This window comes from Acipenser ruthenus, chromosome 23 (assembly GCF_902713425.1).
Source record: "Acipenser ruthenus chromosome 23, fAciRut3.2 maternal haplotype, whole genome shotgun sequence".
Taxonomy (NCBI): domain Eukaryota; kingdom Metazoa; phylum Chordata; class Actinopteri; order Acipenseriformes; family Acipenseridae; genus Acipenser; species Acipenser ruthenus.
Genome location: NC_081211.1, coordinates 17,101,947 through 17,125,642, shown reverse-complemented (window position 1 = coordinate 17,125,642; position 23,696 = coordinate 17,101,947). Strand labels below are relative to the sequence as shown.

At 40.3% G+C, this 23,696-nt stretch overlaps 1 protein-coding gene, 1 long non-coding RNA gene and 2 other non-coding genes across 4 annotated transcripts; 2 read left to right on the top strand and 2 right to left on the bottom strand.

Annotated features, from left to right (window-relative positions):
• The first annotated feature begins 611 nt into the window (after window positions 1-611).
• On the top strand, window positions 612-3,141 carry LOC131699603 (uncharacterized). Its single transcript, XR_009308206.1, has 4 exons — window positions 612-713; window positions 1,038-1,225; window positions 1,945-2,253; window positions 3,029-3,141. It is a non-coding gene; the product is annotated as an uncharacterized LOC131699603 (long non-coding RNA).
• A 9,823-nt stretch (window positions 3,142-12,964) lies between these two features.
• Window positions 12,965-13,037, bottom strand: trnav-cac (transfer RNA valine (anticodon CAC)). The gene has a single exon. It is a non-coding gene; the product is annotated as a tRNA-Val (tRNA).
• Window positions 13,038-13,248: 211 nt separating this feature from the next.
• On the top strand, window positions 13,249-13,321 carry trnav-aac (transfer RNA valine (anticodon AAC)). The gene has a single exon. It is a non-coding gene; the product is annotated as a tRNA-Val (tRNA).
• Window positions 13,322-15,494: 2,173 nt separating this feature from the next.
• LOC117413514 (nucleoside diphosphate kinase homolog 5-like) lies at window positions 15,495-19,072 on the bottom strand. The gene is made up of 6 exons (XM_034022756.2): window positions 18,939-19,072; window positions 18,073-18,226; window positions 17,552-17,757; window positions 17,341-17,441; window positions 16,196-16,314; window positions 15,495-15,640 (listed from the first exon to the last, which is right to left on the bottom strand). Exons 2-6 carry the CDS (start codon window positions 18,220-18,222, stop codon window positions 15,557-15,559), a joined length of 660 nt encoding a protein of 219 aa, XP_033878647.1. The 5' UTR covers window positions 18,223-18,226; window positions 18,939-19,072; the 3' UTR covers window positions 15,495-15,556.
• Window positions 19,073-23,696: the final 4,624 nt, after the last annotated feature.

The window sequence follows — 23,696 nt, the reverse complement described above, 5'->3', positions numbered from 1 at the left end:
GTACTGTATGTTGACATTTAGATTTAAATATGATATTTTAATAACATGCATTTCATAAGAGGAAGTTAGATTCTGCCAGAGTGCATTATGGGTATGCAAATGTGATTCACCCCTGCAGCGCCGTTTCCACTCAACAGTATTGCTCAACCCAAGGTATTTCTTCTCCAAGTTACCAAAATACGTTTTACTATCAGATCGCTGTATTTTATGGAGTATGGAGGACTATCCGTGGCAATATTAAAAATAAATACATAGAGAAATAAATAAATGAATAAATAAATGTTGAAATAAATAAATGAATGAATAAACAAATGTCCATTTATTAATTGCAACATGTATTCATTTATTCATTCATTTAGTTCAACATTTATTTATTTATTTATTCATTCATTCATTCATTCATTCATTTATTTATTTATTCATATATTTATTTCACGTTTGCCGCTTTGCTATTTACATTCCACAGTGCGCTTTTACATTCCCGGAACTGCATTTACATTTCGAAGCCTCTTCTCTATTTCTTTTTACATTTCACTGTGACAAAACCCCCTGTCAATCACAGCTTAGTGGGCGGTATCAAGTACACTATTGGCTGTAGGAAGATTGTCCCTCCCTGCTCCAGGGAACACAATCGATGCCGATGTGGGCTCGCTAGACCACTGTGTGTTGGAAGGTCGTGTATGTGAGCATTTTGTTTCCAGCGCCAGTTGCATGTGAGTTTAGAAGATGGAGAGGTTCATATCTTCGCTTCTTCGTGAAGCAGCGGATCGCTTAGAAAACACACCCAGATCTCAATCTCCTCCACCGACAAATAGAGCCACGACTGCACGAACCCAGGCTGTAGACAGTATAGAAATCGGCCTCAATTAATTATCTAGCTAGTAGTTTAATTGTTTTGCTGAGCATTCTCCTTCAATTTGTTCTTAACCGTACTGTGTCTGTTTCAAGTGGGTTAGATTCACAATTTCTGCATGCTATAATGGTATAGTAATATTTTACAGTTTATATTTTTTGTCCCTCTTTTTTTTTTTTTCAAGGATTTTCGCCCCATAGAGGATCGTCTTCAAAAAGGAGACGAGCGTTCCCACTCCAGCGCCGTGTTGGTGTTATTACACTCACAGCTTTTGCTGTCTAAAAGGGAAAACCGTTTCCACGGTGCCGACTAGACAGCAGAAAGACGAATTGAATGTAGCAGGACTGGGGGAGAAAAGAATCTCCTTTCAAGGTACGTTTATGCAAATATTCTGTCAAAATGAAACGGTTTATTTAATAGTACATATACTGAGCATCACAAGAAACGTATCACTATTATTTAATTCGAAAAAAAACCCAGATATATACATGATGGACATTGACAAAATGTCCGCTGCTCAGCAACGGTGGCCACACGCTTGCCTGAGAATTCCACAGTACCCCCTGTCCCCTCATAACTGTATACAGACAGTACAATGTCAATTGTTAATCAGCACATTACAATCTTACTGCACCTGCTGTAAAACAGAATTAGTCATTCTAGCGAAATTATCTAAAAAGTTTCTTTCGATGCTCAGTATATATCACGACTCTAAAAGCAGATACAAATAAACCTAATGAGAAGCTCTATAATAACAAATAACGCGATGTAGAGCTTAATGCAATGTTACCTTCGATATTTTAGACTTTTTATTAAACCACTGCTCAATGCTACTGAAATGTCATCAACCACTATTAGTATCATAAAGCTCCCAAAATCCTTTTAGATGCCACTCCTAAGTAAATGTCTGGAATTTAGTTTTGGATTGTTTTGCAGTTAGTGATCCATTCAGCTTTGTGTTGATGCTATACAAAAATAAAACCAATAAAAAACCTATGCCTAGTAGCAGCAAAATACAAGGTTGTGTATCAGTGTGTAAGATGTTCGCTAGATTCACATTTATTACATTTGTGTTCTTTTTTTATGTCAAGGTTGTGACAGCAGTTGTGAAGGATTCAGAAGCCAGTTATTCGAATCTTATCCCAAACTGAGTGAGGGTGGTGGATTTGAACTAATGAAGATTTCAGGATCTACGAGAAGCTGGATCTTGGCTGTTAGTCCTTGCCCTAATGAGGGGTACTCGGCAAAATATTTAAGGGACCCAGAAACCCAAATTGTCTGCTGCAATTCATTTTGTAGGTTCCTGGACTGTCCTTATCCACTGGGCCCCTGATGAAGTGCCTCTTTTGTGAGAGACTTTTCTTTCTCAGAAATAGTCACAGTGACAGCTGTAGCAGCAGGTATAGAGTTTTTGTTCATGTAATTGGTCAATGTTAAATACAGTACATTAACTATTTTGAAAGGTTTACTTGCAGTAAAATGATGAAATTTGCATGTAGTGGGTTTCAGGGAATGTTTGTGCTAATGTAGTCTTACAAAAAATTGTTCTCAGTGAAGAAGACAAAAGCATTATACTGCAATTGGCATTAAGCTGGGATCTTCCAGGGGTGACAGAAGAAAATAGGCATTGGCTAATGGACAAACTCCTCCTTCACGCTGTAAGTAGGTTTGTTTCGTGCATATCCATGTTCGGTTTACTCATTGTACTGGTCAGTTGTGTAATTAACCTACAGCAGGGGTGGCCAAACCCAGTCATGGAGAGCCCCTATCCAGCAAATTTGTTCAATAAAAGGAAAGCTCTTGTGATTGAGGTCTGAAGAGGGAATTTTTAGTTGAAACAATCACTAAATGACTTCATTTAACAAATACACCTGCTTAATTCAGCACATTGAAATTCTTCCATGTGTTTTAGACATTGATAATGAAAGGTGACCTATAAAATCCACTGGATTGGGCTCCCGAGTGGTGCATTCGGAAATGGCCTCCAGTAGGAGTGCAGGGTGCGCTTTACGACTCTGAGGTTGCTGGTTCGATCCTGTCGTTCCTTTGCCGGCTGGGGATGGGAGTCCACAGGGCTGTTTGACCACCCCTGACTTACAGTTATTATGCATTTTAATTGGGTACATTCTTTAGTTTGCTTATTACTCTATGCTATACTCTTCTTATTTGTGGTAGGTTATTGTAAGAACAACTCGACAGGTTAAACAGCTGAGGAAAGGACTGAAAGAGACATTGGTCTGGCCTCTCCTGAAGGAAAGAAGTGATATTATTCCACTGATGTTTCCGAGGGCCTCTGACACACTATACACCTCCCCGGTGTGTTACATTTTATTACATGTTGTTCCCTAATTAAGTTTTGAATGCCTGTGGCAGTGTGTTACTGTTTCAGTGTTTTGATAATGTGATTTACTAGTTATATTTCTAATTCTGAAGTTTATATATTTTTTGGTGTAACTGTGAAGCTCATATACTAGTATGTTTTGGTCTACAATATAAAACCCAGCTTGTATAGAGCTTTGAGATGAAGCTTGGTATTGAGCCATTTCAATATTGGAATGGAACAAAAATGGCCAATAAGGTTCAGAAAGAGATCCCCAGCCGTTCATTCATTTATCTATTCATTCTTTTTTTCCTCAAGATGATCCTTGAAAGAATCACCTGGCCCACACTGAATGTGGAGGAAGATGATGATGAGGATGACTGTTCTCTTGAGACTAAATGCCGTATCACAGGCTTCTTCAGGACATTCATTGAAACGGTATAATTTAATCTATTAATCATCGCCATGTATAATTTTATTTTAACCACCCAACTCATTCTTACCTTATATGAGAAGGGACAACTTCTTATTCTTCATCACTCAAAACAGCATTTGCCACCACTTCATATGTAATATTCCTATACAAAGAATACATAAGCTAATGTTCACACTGAAAGGGAATCTAATGAATAAGAATAATCTTGTAGAGGAATAACATTTTGATGTGACTACTGTGATTTTTTTTTTTTACGACTCAGAGCACAAATACAGCCTTCATGTCTTTTATATGCAAGTATTATATGTACATAGGTAGATAATACGTAGCACATTATAATAAACAAAAGCAAAAATATTTGTTACTTTTCAAAAAGCTGACCTGACAGTACTCAAGACCCTGTGAAATTTGAAAAGAGGCATTTATTTATTTTTTTACTTTTGTAGCATCACCAAGAGTGCTGATTGATCTCCTCAGATTCTGGGTTGGATGGGGGGTCCTCCCGAAGGAGCTGTCTGTTGAGGTCACAGATACCAAACTGCCCAAAGCATCCACCTGCTTCGAAACCATTAAACTACCCAGACACGACTTTCACTACTCATCATTTGAGGAGGATCTTCTTTCCTGTATATATACTGTGGACACCGGCTTTGGACTTGTCTAATTTAGAATTCTGCCATGAGAAATCTGTTTGAACTCCTTCAGGGGCCAAACTGTTATTTGATTTGACAACTAGAAATGTAAACATGACAAAGTAAAAAAAAAAACATCCAGGTTAATGTTCTGCTATATAAATACTAAATGTACTAAGAAAGAAATTCAAATTAACGACTGGCAATTTTATTAGGCCATTTTATTATTTTGATTACAATAAATAATGCACTGGGGGAGGAGACAACAACATTTTTTTTCTTCTAAAATACTTGCTTAAGTTTGTGAAAACATCTGTTAAATATCAACATAAGCACAGGAACTATTGTCATTTATTTATTTAACAAAGTCAGTGCTATGCAGACTCAATGACAAAAAATACAGCTGTCCCAAACAATAAAAAAATCATCAAATTTGGATGTCTGTTTCTTTATAATTTAAAGTTTTTTGCCTCCTTTTCTCACCCAATTTGTTTTACCTGTCACACTAACAAATTACAGGAACTGTTGAAAAAACAACCAGTAATAATATAAAAATGATGATTTACCTTGTATACTATGATATTATAATATTGTGAGGTATTAGTACTTTTATTATTATTATTATTATTTATTTCTTAGCAGACGCCCTTATCCAGGGCGACTTACAATCGCAAGCAAATACAAATACATTCAAGTGTTACAATATAAGTCATACAATAAGAACAAGAAATACAATAATTCTCAAGTGTGACAAACCACAATTCAATAATACAGCAGATAATAGTGAAAGTTACATCAGGATATGATTAAATAGTGATAGTTACATCAGGATATGATTAAGTACAAAATACTACAGATTAAACACTTGGCAGATTACAATATTCTGAGGTACAGGATTAAATGCAGTAAAATAGGGGGCAGATAAGAGCAAAATAAAGCATATTTAAATGAAGGGTGATAGTGTCCCAGGATACAACAGAGGAGTTCTACAGGTGCTGTTTGAAGAGGTGAGTCTTAAGGAGGCGCCGGAATGTGGTCAGGGACTGGGCAGTCCTGACATCTGTAGGAAGGTCGTTCCACCACTGCGGAGCAAGGGTGGAGAAGGAGCGGGCTCGGGAGGCAGGGGAGCGTAGCGGAGGTAGAGCCAGTCTTCTAGTGCAGGCGGAGCGGAGAGGTCGAGTGGGGGTGTAGGGAGAGATGAGGGTCTGGAGGTAGCTGGGTGCAGTCTGATCAAGGCATCTGTAGGCTAGTACAAGAGTCTTGAACTGGATGCGAGCGGTGATCGGTAGCCAGTGGAGCGAGCGGAGTAGTGGAGTAGCGTGGGCGAAGCGAGGTAGAGAGATACTTGCCAGGGTTCAGAAGTATAATACTAAGAAAGATTAACACTGATCAAACTACAAGAATAATGTATTGGTATTGTAAAGGCAGTCATTACACAATGTATTGGTATTGTAGAGGTTGTCATTACACAGTGTATTTTATTAGGTATTCAAGCCCTTTCAGTCACCCCAGCTAGCCTTTTCAGTTTACCTCAGAGACTGAACATTCTACCGCGAAACTGGCGCTCATCGTTTAGTCTGACTAGTGAACTTCAGAACATTTCCCACCATCATCCTCCTGCTCAAGTGTCTAGGGATGATGGGGAATGCAGTGCGTTTCAAGCTATTTTAATTCATGCCGGGTTTGCGTTTACGTCCACAGTAGCGAATATCAAATGAATATCGAACATCAAGCTAACTTTAACTTGGTCCTCCCCTCCTGTTCTGAAAAAAAGACTGCTAAATACGCTACACTGACACATTGGACAAAAGGTACTTGAACAGCTGTCATTATTTAACACGGCACACATAAATTACACTATCATAATTTACAGTTCTCAAGTGATATTACAACATGGCTTAACCGCTATGGGAGGGTGTCATCAGAAGGGAGGAAAATTACAGACGAAGATGGGGTTTGGACAGGAGCCAGAAAGTGGCTGGTACGCCTTAATGTTGATCCATCAGGCATTGGAGGCGTCCGCCACATTCCAAACTCCATAGTGTTAGGGCCCAACAGAGGGCTGGTATTCTATAATGGGATGCCAAAACTCTGCAGGAAATGTGGGGAATTAGGACACCTGGCGGCTGCATGTACTGTAGTCAAGTGCAGGAACTGCAGCGCCCCCCACGAGACCAGCCACTGCAGAGAAGAGAGGCAGTGCAATTTGTGTGGAAAGAAGGGGCACCTGTTTAAGGACTGCCCCTCTTCCTATGCCAACATGGCCAGAGCCAGCAAGGCAAATACGAACAAGCCTAGGCCTGAGCAGGAAGAGGGAGCAAGTAACAAAGATCAGTCCACATCACCACCAACAGTATCCAAAACCCAGACTCCAGCACCACCATCATCACCAGCACCCCCCTCCCCCCCTGCCCCCGAGACATGTCCCGTTTTACAAGGACCCCTTCCCCCAGCCCAGAGAGAGAGTACAACAGCTACTCCACTAGCTCCTCCAGTAGCTCCTCTGATACAGAACACGAGGCAGGGAGGGAGCCCGGACCCAGCAGCGGCCCCCCCCTGAGTAGGGCCCTCTCAGCGCCAGCACTCCCCCTCGGCTCTCGTTATGACGCCATAAGGATTGAGTCCGTGGGGGAGGAAAGCGAAAGCGACAGTGAAAGTGAGAGTGAGAAGGAGGGGAAGGGAGTGAAGAACCAGCAGAGGGTGGGGAAAAGAAAGGGTAGAGACGAGGGGGGGAAAAGAAAGAAGATCAAGATCAAAGACAGCAAGTTGCAGGTGGCCCCCATAGATCCAAAACCAGCTAATGTCCACACAAAGTCCCCAGTCTTGCCCTCGCAGGCAGAGACGGAGGCGAGTGGGACGGCTACACTGCCGCCTAGTGGGCAGGTAGCAGCCAGCCAGGGCATCCCCAGCCAGCCTTCCCAGTCGTTGACACAAACCCTAGCACACCTCGCAGAAGAGGTGTTCACTAATGCACCGAGGGAGAGGTCGGGGTCAACACCTTCCCTGACCAGCAGTACCTCGGTAGCAATGACCCTCTTCAAGCGAAGGGCCTCCCTTCAAAGCATCCTTGACCCCCTCCCTTGTATGGGCAAAACCAGGGGCCCCCTAGAGGTCCTCCTAGATACAGCACTGGAGGACATGGGAATACCCCTGGACGCGGTAAGCCAGAAGTCTGCTAACAGCTCCAATTCAACAGACGGTAACAGCCAAAGAATGCTGTCTGTCATAACCCCCCCCCCCCCCCCCAGGACAAAGCTGACCCACACGTTCCGAGGGGCCCTGAGCAAGTTCCACCAGACTTACCTTGTGGGGAGTTGAATAGCCCAAACAACTCCACGTACTGTGCATATAAAGACGGTGCCTTCTTGGACGAGGCAGCAGTGAGTACCTTCTCAGGGGTGATGGGAGTTGCAAATAAGCCCAAGCCCCCTCGAAGCAAGCGTAGAGCTAAGAGTAGGAAGAGTGTCCTGACCTCCCAATCATAGTCGCTATGGGGTGGACGCAGCGACTCCTTTTCTTGTTAGCTACCCTGATGGCCCTGATATGTGTGTCTGTTAATGTCAGGAGCATCAGGGAGACACAAAAAAGATTTGATGTACTAAACTATCTAGCTAACTTGAAAGCAGATCTCATCTTTCTGCAGGAGTGTGGTATTTCGTCGAGCCCTGATTATAGGGACCTGAAGGAGAGTTGGACCCTGGGGGACTCCTTCTGGTCGGGCTCCAACATAGCCAGAGCCGACGGAGTAGGTATCCTGTTTAAAAACCCATTTATTACCTCCCGCAGCAGCAGGGAGGTAGAACCTGGTAGAATTCTGAGCGTGGATGTGACATACAACAACACTCCCCTCAGACTGGTCAATGTCTACGCACCCACTAACCAAAACGAAAGAGTTCAATTTTTTCCACAGCTGCGTCCACTCCTGCTGGGGAACGTACCCGTCATCGTGTCAGGTGACTTCAATTGTGCTCTGAGGGACGTAGACCGGAGCAGGCCACGCAACGACCGCTCTAGTAGAGTTTTGTCCTCCGTAATATCTGATTTCTCCCTGTGTGATGCAGGTAAGGACCTGGTGCCTCCCTTTACCTGGGTGAGCTCATCTGGGACCTCCTTCTCCCGTATAGATCTCGTCCTGCATACCAGCTCCCTTACGAAGACGGCAGTAGACACCCAGGCCGTCTTCTTCTCTGACCATAGGCTCCTGCAGGTAACATTGCAGGTCCCTCAGACCTCCCAGATGGGGTGAGGGGTCTGGAAATTAAACACCTCCTTACTCGATGACCCCTCCATAGCTGCAGCCTATAAGAGCAGGCTTGTTGAGTGGACCACTTTGCGTGACCTATTCAACTCCCCTATAGAGTGGTGGGAGATGGTCAAAATGAGAACTAAGGGTTATTTCATAGCAGCAGGCAAGAGGAAAGCAAAAGAAAGGAGGGCCAAATATAAATACCTGAATGCTGCCCTCCAGCGTCTGAGCCTGCTTCAGCTTCGGGGGTTCCCTGTAAGCGACGAGATAGCCCAGACCAAGCTAGATCTTTCAGTGCTTTGTAGGGAGGAACAACGAAAGGTCATGCACAATGCAAAAGTGCAAAAAGTGGAGGAAGACGAAAAGTGTACTCGCTTCTTCTTCCAGAAAACGAGGGAGAAGCGGCACTTGATGTCCTCCATGCTCGACAGCAGGGGGAGGATAGTAGAGGATAGTGAGGGAGTGAAAAAAGTGGTAGAGAACTTCTATAGGGACCTATATAACATCAAAGCTACAGATGACACCCTGATAGAGTGGTTCCTGAGCCAGTTGGAGCCTGACTCAGTGCGGGACGACGAGGAGGAGGAGAAGGACCCAGAACTCACGCTGGAGGAGCTCACCCAGGCGGTTAAGACCATGAACACCGGTAAGACGCCAGGTCCAGATGGCATCCCGGGTGAGTATTACCATCTTTTTTGGGACACGCTAAAAGTCCATTTAGCGGAGGTCTACAGAGCGGTCTACAGGGAGAAGCGGTTGGGCCCTTCTATGCGGGAGAGTGTAATTACTCTCCTTCATAAGAAAGGGGAAGTTAAAGATCTACGGAATTGGCGCCCAATCAGCCTCCTTTGCGTGGATTACAAGATACTAGCCAAAGCTCTGATGCTCCGGCTACAAGTACACCTCCCTTTGGTCATTGGCCCCGACCAGGCTTGTGGCGTCCCAGGGAGGTCCATCACGGATATTTTAATGTTAACAAGGGACATTCTGGCTTATTCTAGAGAACGGAACCATCCCCTCTGCCTGTTCAACCTTGACCAGGAGAAGGCGTTCGATAGGGTAAGCCATGAATATATGTACAAAGTGATGGACCAGATGAAATTCGCTCCTGGACTTAGGGGGTGGGTTAAAACCATCTATACAAATATTAGTACCCGAGTCTTGGTGAACAGGCACCTGACTGGTAAAATATCTATCCAGTCAGGGGTCAGACAGGGTTGCCCACTATCCCCACTGCTATATGTCGTGTGCATCGAACCCCTCCTGCAGGCAATTCGTAGGGATACCAATATAACTGGTTTCCAGCTGCCTGGATCCAACGGGGTCCAGGTCAAAACAACAGCATATATGGACGATGTGTCACTCATTTGCACCAACACATCGTCGGTACCTCGGATTAGTAATATCCTTGAGAAGTACTGCACGGCGACCAGGGCAGTGATTAATAAGTCCAAGAGCGAAGTCTACGTGTCTAAAAATTGGCAGGTAGATAGGGAACTGTCGGACATGTACCCTGTCAAAAAGTACAAAATCAAGATTCTGGGCCTCATTTTCGAGAACAATAGCTCGGGGGCCCAGAGCTGGACGGCGGCCATTAACCAGGTCCGTAAAAAGATTGGCGGATGGAGCACAAGATCCTTAACAATGACGGGTAGAGTATTAATAACCAAGTCTATACTGTTCCCCATCCTCTCTTATGTAGGAAAAATCTTTCCCCCAGACAGGACCACCAAAAAAGTGGTGGACCGCATTATCCACCGCTTTATCTGGGGCAGCAAGATGGAGAGGGTAAAGCGAGCCACCCTGAGTAAAGCCGACAAGAAGGGAGGTAAGGGGGTCCCGGACGTTGTGCAGCTCACCCGAGTGCAGGGGCTCACGCAAACTATCAAGAACATCCAGGCCCTGGACAGGAAGGTATGTTACATGAATCGTTTCTATTTTGCCACCTGTCTCAGGGCCTTGGGCCTCTGCACTATTGATAACACCGTGCCGTACTCCTGGGACCCCCCATTGTATTATAGAACCTTAAGGGACACTATATATAAATTGGGCTTAGATAAAGCAAAATTGGCCTCCTGGGAATACAAGGCTGTAACTAAATATCTTGCCGGTTCCCAGGAAATTGAAAAAGTAGCTACTTTCTCCCTCACCCAAAGCCAAAAAATCTGGGAGAATGTGTCTCACAGCTGCCTCAGTAATGTCCAGAAGGATATAGCATGGAACACCGTCCACAGTGCACTCCCCACTCGAGCGTTCATGTTCAGGAGGGGACTAGCCCAAGTAGAAACATGCCCCTATGCAAAGTGCCGCAAGAGAGAAACACCAGCCCATATCTTCTGGGAGTGTGATGTGGCTGGCAGTGTCTGGCTCTCTGTCTCTGTCTTCCTAAACAGGTTTGCTGACACAGCCAAGATGACCGCTGAGACTGTGCTCTATGGGCCTGCGGGAGGAATCGATACCAGCACAGCTAAGTGCGTTTGGCGTGTCATCAATGTTGTCAAGCAGATCCTGTGGGAGGGCCGTAACGTCTGTGTCTATCACAAGCAGGAGCTAGACACTATCACCACGACCAGAAGGGCACAAACTCTTATCAAGGACTTTGTAATTCTGGACATCCGGACCCTCGGGAAGGACAAGGCCTGCGCGGAGTGGAGGATCGCCGGACTTCAGGATGTGAAGATGGAATAAAGGAAAAAACTGGAACCGCTAGCTCCTAGGAGCGGGACTACGGGGCACCGCTAAGCCTTTTATTTATTTTGTCATGCCAGCATTCCGCCCTTTTTAGCTGGCATGACCGTTTTTGAACGGTGCCCTGGTTTTATGTAGTCTTTTTGTTTCAGTTTTATGGACTTTTATTTGATTTACGTTGAATGTTTTATTTGATTTTGTTATGTTTTGTTTTATGTATCTAAAAGATTTTTAATGTCAACTATTAAAAGTTACATTTTAAGTGTTTTAAAATTTTAAAATTTTAACTCACTGTTTTATACACTGTCCCTTTTCCCCTGTCCCTGTTTTAGATCTATAGTTTTATGTTCACTTTTGAACTTTTTTAGAGAGCACTCCCCGGCCCTCACAAGCACTGGTTTTTTATAGATGGTTCTTTTTTTCCAGTCACTTTTAAAGCAGCACAGGTTTTTTTCATGTTGATTTTAATCTGTGTCTGTTTTAACCATGTACAAAGCACAATTGTCTTGGTGTTTTTAAATGTATTTTAAATGCTTTTAAAACAAAATGTATGTCTGTATGCATGAATGTCATCTTTAAAAGAAATGTAAAATGAATGAAAAAAACGAATGGGTGTAAATGTAAAAAATGTAAAATCTCAATAAAAGAGTATTTTACTAAAGATTTCCGTGGAGAGGAACATTTATGAGTTTCAACTAATTTTTTGATGCCCTGCTTTGGCGGGGCTTCCTTGTGTTGTGAAATAATAGAATTGCAGTATGTAGTGTTGGTATGATAAATGGGCGTGCTATTCAAAGTAACATTTGTTACAGACTGCAGTCTTCTTGATCACACTAAGAAAGTGGGTGTCTTAGTTGTGTATGTATAGTAGAACCGGTTGTACTATACACCGCTAAGCCTTTTATTTATTTTGTCATGCCAGCATTCCGCCCTTTTTAGCTGGCATGACCGTTTTTGAACGGTGCCCTGGTTTTATGTAGTCTTTTTGTTTCAGTTTTATGGACTCTCTTGTTTTTGATTTATTTTGAATGTTTTATTTGGTTTTGTTTTGTATTTACGTATCTTTAAGATTTTTAATGTCAACTATTAAAAGTTACATTTTAAGTGTTTTAAAATTTTAGAATTTTAACACACAGTTTTATACACAGTACCTTTGCCCCTGTCCCTTTAGTTTTAGATTTATAGTTTATTGTTCTGTTTTATGTTCACCTTTTGAACTTTTTGAAGAGAGCACTCCCCAGCGCTCACATACACAGTTTTTTATAGATGGTTCTTTTTTCCAGTCACTTTTAAAGCAGCACAGGTTTTATCATGTTGATTTTAATCTGTGTCTGTTTTAATCTTGTATAAAGCACGATTGTCTTGGTGTTTTTAAAGGTATTTTAAATGCTTTTAAAACAAAATGTATGTCTGTATACATTCCCGTAACTGCATTTACATTTCGAAGCCTGTTCAAGGAAGCCCCGTCAAAGTGCATTATGGGTATGCAAATGTTATTCACCCCTGCAGCCCGTTTCCACCCAACAGTATTGCTCAACCCAAGGTATTCGTTCTCCAAGTTACCAAAATACGTTTTAGTATCAGATCGCTGTACCAGGTGGCACTGCCTACACAGCTCAAACAGACTCAGAGTGAATGCATTGGTGGTAACAAAAAGTTACAACAAACGCTGCTATCGCTATGATACATTTACCGTTGCATTTAAAAAAAAACAAAAAAAAACATGGGTTTTAAACGTTGAAAATGCAACAAATGGAGACCACTGAAAAAATAATAATACAAAAAAAAATGTTTCCGCCCGGTTTCGAACCGGGGACCTTTCGCGTGTGAGGCGAACGTGATAACCACTACACTACGGAAACTTCATTGAAAGTAGCTCTCAAGTACTGAACACAGCAAGTGCTACAGGTCGCTGGTGATGCACGTGTTTAGTTCATTTTCTAAGTACAGCCGTATCATCACTTTAATAGTCTATACTTTTCAGTGGGAATATGTCTGTTTATCCCATTTAGTAGTAGTAGCGTTAATTTGCCGATAAAATATACTGGCTAAAAACAAAACAACAAAGAATACGTTTCCGTAGTGTAGTGGTTATCACGTTCGCCTAACACGCGAAAGGTCCCCGGTTCGAGACCGGGCGGAAACATATAATATTTTTTAAGTTATTAGTTTAAAAACGTAATATTACACAAAGCAATTCAATGTCAATTAAATATACCATGTTACAGAACACATTATAAAACTATAAACAAATATAATATTCACCCTCTCAGAACAAAATACTCAACTTAGAAGGAAGATCCCTGTATCGCTATTTTTAATATTACCACTAAATTATCTACTGGACACATTTATATTATTGAGCTTATAACTTTACCAAGCACTTTTTTTGCACAATTATTATGCCAATTAATCACTTTGTTACTCAAAATTGTTTTCGGTGTTTAAAAACATCGCGCAGTCTCGCATGCCTATTTGTGTTCCATTAACTGAAGTTGATCAATGTTCCAAAAACGCAACGTTTTAATAAACATTTGTAAACTAATACTCTGTCCATACGCTTGTCATTTCTTCATTACTGTGATCTCAGGCTGTATACAAATTTGTTTCCTACCTTTGTCTCGTTGCCAAACATTTTCCCCTTATAATATAATCGATAACATTGCCATTATGGAAAAAAACACCAATTCCGTTTAAAAAAAAAAAGTTAATTTCTACGGATCAATTAATGCAATATAACAAATATGGAAGCAGGTTATATATTTAAAGTATACTGGTTATTCACATTTTAAAGTGAACAACAACAATACTATTACTACCACAAATAATAATACTCCTATTACTACTATGAAGAAGAAGAAGAATTATTATCCCACATCGTTTAAATGACTTAAAAAAAAATTCAATGTTTGTTTTGTAAAACAAACAAAAAAGAAAAGGACCATGTACAGGATTTGGATTGATAAAGAATATATTGGTAAAGAATATAAAATGGCTGTCTACAAAGTATGTGTTTAGCTTTACTATCCTACCTAAAGGCTTAGCTATATACTGACTCGGACACACATGACATGAATGGTAACACATGTTTCAGCATGTTTCAAGTCTTAGTGTTACAAGATGATGAGTGTTTGGTAACGGAATGCGTGTGTTGAACAATCCTACTCCCCATTTACATATAAGGTGTTTAAATGCCTGCTGTTTACACTGCTCCACTGGTCTGTGTTTCATGCGTGCCCACACACAGTGCCCCTCATCAGGGAAAGTCTGGCACCACCACCAGCTACAAATAACTGTCCTGCTTGTGTTTCATGTAAATACATTTTGAAAAATTGCATCATATCAGACAGACACATTGCTATTCAGATTATAGATTTTTAAAAAAATTATAGGCGAACGTGATAACCACTACACTAAAAAACCTGAGTAGAGAAGCTATTTTGAGTACCTCTTAAACAAAACACTTACTCTAAAGCAATGTTCTAAACATTGGTCAAATGAAACAAACTCCTTAGTTCTGTACTAAGTTGAGCACCAGCTCAGCTTACTACAGAACTGAATTCTTTGCATATATCATGTTACAAAGTTTACTATCTGTTGACTAATTAGCAGTAATTTGTTTAAAAATCGTAATCTTTTTTTCCTGTTCTCTTGTTGAGAAGCCATAGATATTAAATGAAGATGTATCTTCATGAAACTGGGGCAAACTAGACATTCTTTTCTGTTTTTGTGTATGTGAAATGTTTTTAATCATTGAAACTGTATATATTTACACATCACTTATAGTAACAAAGAAGTATTTGTGCAATTTTAATATTTTTTATTACTATTCATCCATAACTTTAAAAAACATCTCAGAAACTGAGAATCTAAGTGAAGCAGACAGGAATGCCTTCATCAGTGTAATTACACTGCTACATAATGAACCAACTGAGAAAATAGGACAGCTGTAGGTTCATCCTGTACACAGATATAATGAGGGGATAAAAGGCAACCTCTTTTAAATGTTGTTTTGCTTACATAGAACATGGCTTGTGGATTGTACTTATAACATGCCTAGGTGACCAGCAGGGTTCAGGTGTGAAATTTTGTCCACACAGTTAAAACTGTCTTGAGGAATGTATTCAGTGTGCTTTGTGTTGACAAATACACCCAAAAGGTCTTTAACCTGTACAGCTAATCCATGTCTGAATGTATGTACAACCGCATGTGCAGTAAATTACAGTATTAAGTTCTTCTTGAATTGAGTATGTCACTCACTGGCTTTTGTTTCTGAAACCCCAAAAGTGCATCTCCTAATAAATATTAAATGGCTGGGGTGATGACAATAACTTTTTATTAACTGATGGTTCTATGAAATAGCAGGTCACGTGCTCTTGTTTTAATCAGCTTCTTCAATCACCATTCTGTCTTCCACCATTGGCTTATTTGGATTATGATCAATCAGCCAATCAGCTAGCCAGGTCTGTAGAAAAGAAAAGACAAATCAGTGCCATCCACAAACAGCCCATGGTGCAATGAAGAGTCATCAGGTAAAGCTCCAGTAGTTTTGGGATAAAGGGAATGATCTGAAGGATGGTGTGACAGGTCAGATAAACTATTAGTCCAGTCACCCACCTGAACCAAGCTTACCACAATATACAATTGGAAGTATATCTCTCTCCATTGACTTTCTGTGTTACAGCTAGTAGGACCCTGTACCTTTTTAGGGAGTGAGCTTTCTATATTCTTAACTTCAAAACCCTAAATCAGAATTCTAATGTGAAAGTATAAGAAACAATTCAAGTAAGTCAAGTAGACAAGCATTTTAGCAATGGCCTTGTTTCTTATAGATTAACTTACACACGGTACAGAAGAAAATGAAGCAAACAAAGAATTTTAAAAGGATTTGAAAGCATTTTTTTATTTTAAGGCTATTTGATTTTGTTTCTGCAGTCAATAGAATTTCTTCTCATTAATAAAAATCCTACAATATTTTAATGTACTGTACATTTTCAAAAGTACTGAATAATCCACTTACAAAGGGGTCTGACGGCTTCTTTTTACAAAGTTCTGTCAGTCCAGCTAAGAGAGTAGGATTTACAAATCTTCCAAGGTAATCTTTCGCAGATTGTCCTACTGGGATAGGTTCAATAATAGCTAGAAATAAAGCATGGTATTAAATAATTAATAAAAAATTACACATTGAATTTTATTGAAACTGTGTCCTGCTATTGCACGCTAATGAAAGTGAATGGTAGAGATTATGAAATACAATTTAATTGACCTCCAGAGGCAATTGAATAAACATGATGATGACCCTGTCTATAATCTGAATAGGAATGTATTTTAATGTATTTCCATGAAACACAAGCAGAACAGTTATTTTGAACAGCTACAGCCTGGAACAAGTAAATACCAGCTATGTTTTACCCTTGTAATTCTCTGTGATCCTGCTAGGATGGGCTGTGTTCCCAATTAAAGAGGAGCTTGCTATATGGCTCTTTTTCCTGAAGCAACCAGGGAACTCTAGGTTTGAACATATTTGTATAGAATGCACAGAGTATCAAGCGGACACATTGCTATTCAGATTATAGATAATAATAATAATAATAATAACTTTGTTTCCCCTCGGAGACCTTTCCCGTGGGAGGTGAACGTGATGAGCACACTACAGAAACTACATGGAGCAAACTACATGGAGCTAAAGTGAACTATGTCACTGGCAAGTTTCCATAGCATAGCGGTTATCACGTTTGCCTAACATGCGAAAGATAACCGGTTCAAGACCGGGTGGAAACAGCATTTCTATTTTTTTCTCATACTGTGGATGAAGAATTTAAAAAAGTGTAGTTGCCCATACTATTAAAATATATTTGTTACATATTTAAAAGTTTGTAACCTATCGTATATAACCCTGTAGATATCAGCTATAAAATGATATGAATATACTAACACCATGGTGAAAAATGCTTTTAGAATTTCTGTTTTGCTTCCTGAGCTTGACGATGTAGTTTCTATTACGTAGTAAGAGTAACATGTCTATTTGACTCATAGTGGTAAAGCAATCTGTGTAATGTAGTGGTAAAGATATACTTTAGTGTTAAACTTAAAATTACAATGCCGCTTTATATTAGACACATGGATAACTGTCAAACAAATAAATCATTATTGTACAATACTTACCATCAGGGAACATAAACTTTATATCCCGCTCTGCTGCAGAAAAGCAGTCACTGCCATGCACTGCATTCCTTAGATCACTTGTCCCATAGATTGCCCGTAAACTAAAATCAATACATGTTTTATTACACATAACAGGCAATGAGTTATTTAAAAGAAATCTTTACTCATCTTAAGCAAAGCCTGTTGCTTACTAGTGCATTTGTTTTCGTACCTGTCTGGATGTGTTTCTTTTGCTTTTGCACTGTTTGGAGGGCCAATCAGTGTTTTCCAGTGGGCAATGGCTTTGTCTCTGGCAAGGATCATAGCAATGGTTGGACCAGAACTCATGAAGGCGGTTAAGCTTGGGAAGAACAGTTTGCCGTACTGTTCTGCGTAGAAGTCACTGCATTGTTCCGGGCTCAGGTTTACCTTTCTTTTCTGAAAAATGGCAAGAAAATGTACTTAGACCTGCTTTCTTGCAATGCTATTATCTGCTCATGGGATTCTTTAACAGGGTTGTATTTACCTGTAATGCATATTGGTGTATCACAATCCTTTGTAACTATCTCTGTAGCAACATGTGTACAGACACAAAGACAGCTTTTTAATATATGTATTGTTAGCCTGATCTTTCATTTTGTGTTTGGTACAAGAAACTATATCTAGTTACATAATGCACTTGATAGACTGTCTGTCTCCACCTCCAATAGTTAAGTAATTATGCAAAACAATTTATAACACACACCTACCTACCTGTACAATGGTAAATCCTGCTTGCAATATAATGTCTTCGATTTCTTCTTCTTTGTCAACAGCATCTGGCTTAATCAAAGCCAAAGTCCTTTCGACATAAATGTGAGGATGGGACAACTCCCGCTCCATGTGTGCTTTGTCGTTTTCCATTACCCTATAATAGATTAGTTAAAGTGGGTAACTAAGCCGCTAAGAGTGAGCATTTTCAACAAGCACACATTGTGTCCGCTCACTCATATCATCGATGAAAACACTATAAGGATCAGATGCTCGGCTCACTTACTTTACGCACTTAAGTGATATTCACTTAATCTACTATTCTCTATTTTGCCCATGTACAGTAATCACTTATACCATATATAGGACGCGACTACGTTTATTATAATAAACCAAAGTGTCTAGTGATGGTATGTATTATTGTAAGTATGGTTACATTAAAATTACAATGCAACTGCTGTTACGAGTAGATATGGAGAATGTCTTACAATAAAACTAAATATATTCGTTTAAATACGTAAACAACTCATTATTGAAAAAATCAAGTTGCACTAGTAACGTTTACTGTACACTCACTGGTTGTCAGGTGTCCAGACAATATAAACTATACCCTACCTACAGTATGAATTGATAAGTCTGCAACAGAAAATATATTCAAACTTAAAGTATATACTCAATTAGGATTAAACTTTAAATGTGGTTGCCGAATGAAGTATACATACTGAGGTGTGCAATTAAACGAGACTACGTCACACGTTTTTATAGTAAAACAAAGCTAGTCTGTGCCACAAATACATATACTGCTACAAAATCTCTCGTCAGCTTTTTACATCGTATGTTATTAAATTTTGGAATTGCTTTAACGTTACCTTCCTGTTGGTTAATACACCCTCCACAAGCCCCCGTGCTGTTTTGTCGTTTACCCGGTTGCTGGGAAACGCAACACAGTGATGCTACTGTCTACGGCAAGCCTTTCGGGTCATTACAAACTCAACATTCTTGACAACAAGGAGGCTTGACGTAATAGGTTTTCAAAACACCTAACATTTTGTTTAATTTATTAAAATATGGTAAAAATGTAAACCTTGAATTGCACGATAGTGTAACAGATGAGACTGAACATGCTACTTATTAAAACAAGTGTCTTATTTCAAATAAACTGTAACAGCATGTCAGTGTCATACATGTGTTAAACGACTAGAGTGATTGCCCTGAGATACTTTAGATTGGTAATCAGCGGCACCTGCGTGTGTGACTCTGTTGCTGGTAATAGGCGGCCCTATAAAACAGGGTTGGAGGCGCAATCGGGCGATTGCCAAGCCTGAGGACGCGGTCTGCGGTGTGTAGCCACACCAGCAGAGACAACAATTCGGACGAGAGAAACAGAACTTGGAGGAGAGATTATGAAAGCCAGCAGTTCGTTTGGGAACTCGGGGGTAAGGAACGGCGCCACGGGGGAGGAGCCGACCTGGCCTGGGAGAGGAGGCTAGCAACGAGGGAGAGAAGTCGGAGGAGACCAGCAAGTAACCAGCTGGCGACGTGGAAAGAAAAGTACTGTGTTTTTACATAAGTACTGTTTTGATTAGAATAATATAGTGTCGTGGGGCTGGGGAGAGAAGGTGGCATACGCTGGTAGGGTTGTTCGAATATACTAAGGGGCACCGGAACTCGTTGCAATATTTAGTATGAGCACTGTGTAGACTGTTTTGGCATATCTTTCTTGTGGGGGAGGTTTGATTTGGGTTACTGAACCATCCTCCTTATTGCTTATGCATTGTGTTGTGATTTTAACCTGTGTTAATAAAATATGTGCTAGTGCAATTTAATGTGTGGTGTGTGTGTGTGTGTGTGTGTGTGTGTGTGTGTTACAGGTTGGGTTCAGGTTACATTGGGATCCTTTGAACAGTGGTCCGGTGGTGTTGTTCGGGCCGAGGCCACTGTTCATAAAACTTATCTGCTCTTTACAGAAGTCACATTTTGCCCATGTGACAAATATTTTTTCAGCTCAGAACCTAAAGTCCTTGCTTAAGATGGGAGTCCTTGCAATATGTTGTGTTTTGTTTTTTTAAATCTGTCTGGAAACATGATTCTTCTAATAGTGATATTTAATAATGTGCAAAAAAATTGCTTAATAGTGGTAATGAGTTAAGCAAATAGGCTAAACTTTTAATAGTCAACCTGGTAATGCCAAAAGCACATCCATCCTGTATCTAGTTACAGATTTATAGAGACCCAATATGTGCAATAGCTGTGATCAATGTATCATTACTGCAGATGTACTTTCTTTATGCCTATTAAATGTACACTGATTTACAAGCATAAAGAATGACGTGTGTGCCAAACTGGTCTGTGACGGATACAGACAGGGTTATTGCTGTAAAATAATAATGCATGGGGAATGGCATCTCTGAGAGGTTTTTAAAAGAAGACTGAAAGCTGTCCCAGGTCTGGATGCCCAAAAGCCAGCACTGTTCACCAGGATCACCACCTATACCATTCACATTGGATAAACAGGATGGCCAGTAGTGTCCACTTAATGAAGCATGTGGAAAGAAGTTGGACTGAAGGAGTCTCTTGGAGAAAGGTCTGGTGTCAGCGAGGCCTGCTAAGAAGCCCCTTCTGAGCAAGAAAAACATCAGAGATCACCTGAACTTTTGCTGCACATACAAAGTCATTCTCTGAGTCCCCCTTCAGTTATTCTGGAATCCGTGGTGGATTAAGAGTTCAAAGGCGCAAAGGAGAAAGATACAAGCCAGATTGTACCGTCCCAATGACGAAGCATCTGGAAACTCCATATCTGAGGATGCTTTTCTGCCAAAGGAACAGGATCCCTACAGTGATTTCTACTCCAAGATGACAGAGCCCCTTGACATGGAGCTGTCAAGTGCAGAAATGGTTAGACGACAGCGTCACACCACTGCCATTTCAACCTGGAAATTCACCTGATCTCAATCCTATTGAGAACGTGTGGGGTCTGCTAGGACAAGAAATCATGAGAAGTCAACCATGCAACCCAAACTAACTGGAATCAAGTGTAAAGACTTGTGACGATAGGTAAATGTGTCGGTGCTTGGCTATATATTACTTGCTTCCTTTAGAAAAAATGATTACGTAACATTGGGATTGCAGGGGCAGGGGTATAAAGCTAGCACTGTTGCAGGACGGGAGAAAAAAAAAAGACGTTGTGCGCAAGGTGTGTTGCGGGAGATATGGTTGAGTTGAGCAAGAGAGAGACAGAGAAAGATGAAAGTTTTGAAAATATGGCGGCACGCTACTGAAGACAACAAGTTTAGCTGTGTTTTGTTTGTTTTGCAAGTATAGCTGTTGGATGTTTTACAGAATAAAGAAAAACAACGAACTGTTCGATTGAGCTGTGTTGCCGCGTTGCGGTGAGAGCTGTGACTGGAGTGCCTGTGGAAGCTGGGGAGACGTGTGCTGCCGAATCTACATCGGGTTTGAGAAAATAAACTTTTGTTTATAGTTTTTCCTGATATGGACAATTGCATTTTCATCGAACTGTCTTGACTATTTCATGCTGATTCTTTATTACGGTGGAAAAGGAGAGCGTACTACTAGTTTTATTGCTCTTAAACTAATGGACATTTACTGGGATTTGTTCTTAAACACAGATGCACTTTATTTCTGTTTCTTTCATTTCTCCTGCTTCTTTGGATAAACGTGCTGGAACTCTTGTGCAACATTTAATATATTGTTTGTTGGATTACATGCTATATAATTGTAAATTATTTTCCTGTATTGCAATGCATTGCAACCTTATTAGTTATGCTATATAGTTTTATTATTTCTATATTTGCATAGCATAAATGGGCCATTGACTCTAGTTTTTATCGACTATTGCAAGTTAAGAATAGTGTCAGTTAAGGACAAATTATAAACAATATAGCATAATGGATGGTCTTTTCTAAATCATGATTAATTGATCACTTAAATTTGAAATTTGAATGCTACTTGTGATTTTAAATTGGTGGTTTGAGACAAATCAATAGATAACTATTATTTAATTGATGATTAACTAATCTATTATATGCTAACTATTTAAAATGTTATGTGCAGTATATTTATTAGTTACTTGCATGCAATATGTGTAACAAGTTTATTAAGTGTGCAAATATATATGTATAACTTATTAGGTTCAATAACTTATTTGAGTACACTATAACTGGTTGCGCAATATATAGTGATGTGCAATATAATTACCTGTTGGGCTCAGTATAACCAATTAATAGTGTGATTATGTGCTAACTGTTTAATGTTACGTGCAATATATTTATTAGCTACTTGTGTGCAATATGTGTAACAAGTTTAATTGTGCAAATATATATATATATATATATATATGTAACTTATTTGAGTGTAATATATAACAATGCTGTGCAATATATTTATTGTTGTTGTCCGTATAACCAATTAATAGTGTGATTGGTCAATTGATGTAATTAACTAGTATATTTTCCTGTTAGTTCACTGTCAGTAACCAAAAGGCCTGCTTGTTATTTGTAGAGCGTAATAAATGCTTGAGGATGGTATGGTTCCTCAATGCTTCTTCTCCTAGCTGTTTACCTCTTCTGTCCTGTTTGTTAATTATTTATTTATTTTCAATTACACAGTTATTATTCCCTGGGCATATATAGGATGTAGTGGTGTCACATATGGAAAAGTGAATTACTATGTCCTAGTAGCGGTTTGGTGACAATTAAATATGGTAGATTATGCATTTGCCTGGCACCCCAGATAGGCAACCGTTACAGACTGCATGGAGGAAACTAAAGGACAACTCGCCCCTTCAGTGGCTCATTGTGTCCATGCCTCACAGGATTAAGGAAGTCTTAAAACAATAGAATGTACTGCAAGTGCTATGTACTACTATTATGGCTGACTAAATATATATATCTTGTCTCAATCCTAAAATTCTAGGGCAATTATCTTATACATTGTGCAGAAGTCTTAGACCCATTCAGGAGTTACACTAAATCTATGTTATCAGCATCAACAATTTACTCAAAGCCTCCACTAGTGTTTTCCACTATTAACAACTTTGACTGTTAATAAGAAACCAAGCTTGTTTTTTAGTAATCTTTAATTTACATTCATCAGAATCTTCAAAGACTTGTTTTCACAACAACTAAAAGTAAACTATACATGAGCAGGTAATATGAAGTGTTGTAGGAGCTAATTCATCATTTACCCAGTGGTTCTCAAGAGAGGGGGACGCCCCACATGTCTCAGGAGACCAGAAGATTCAGTGGGAGTCCTCCTATTCCGAAACCAAGCCAGCTTCCTTTTTCACCCAGAAACTTGAGAGCAGATGTGTGGAGGACAAAGGCCAGCCCTGCAGGTGTCTGCTCTGAGCTCACTGGGTGGCTAGCCAGCACGGTTTGAGCGATGAGAAACAGGCCCTGCCAGTTTTACCTCCCCAACCCACAGGAGAGCCTGAGCAAATGCAACGCTCCCTTCGGAGTCCCCAGCAAAGACACAGCATGAACCTGCGCTGTAACACTGACTCTGTGCACCACGCCAATGCGCTTCTACAAACAAGTCACTCAGGGATAATCCTAATTATTTTTATCTACACACAAGGGTTCTCGCTTTGAACATCACTTTGCACA

Bases quoted from the DNA above. Each gene is read 5' to 3' on its own strand.
- LOC117413514 (XM_034022756.2), bottom strand. From the start codon at position 18,222: ATGGAAAACGACAAAGCACACATGGAGCGGGAGTTGTCCCATCCTCAC. The intron at 17,442-17,551 runs GTACGAAAACAA...TATTGATTTTAG, and splicing joins AAAGAAACACATCCAGACAG to TTTACGGGCAATCTATGGGA. The intron at 15,641-16,195 runs GTAAGTGGATTA...TCTTTTCTACAG, and splicing joins AGAAGCCGTCAGACCCCTTT to ACCTGGCTAGCTGATTGGCT.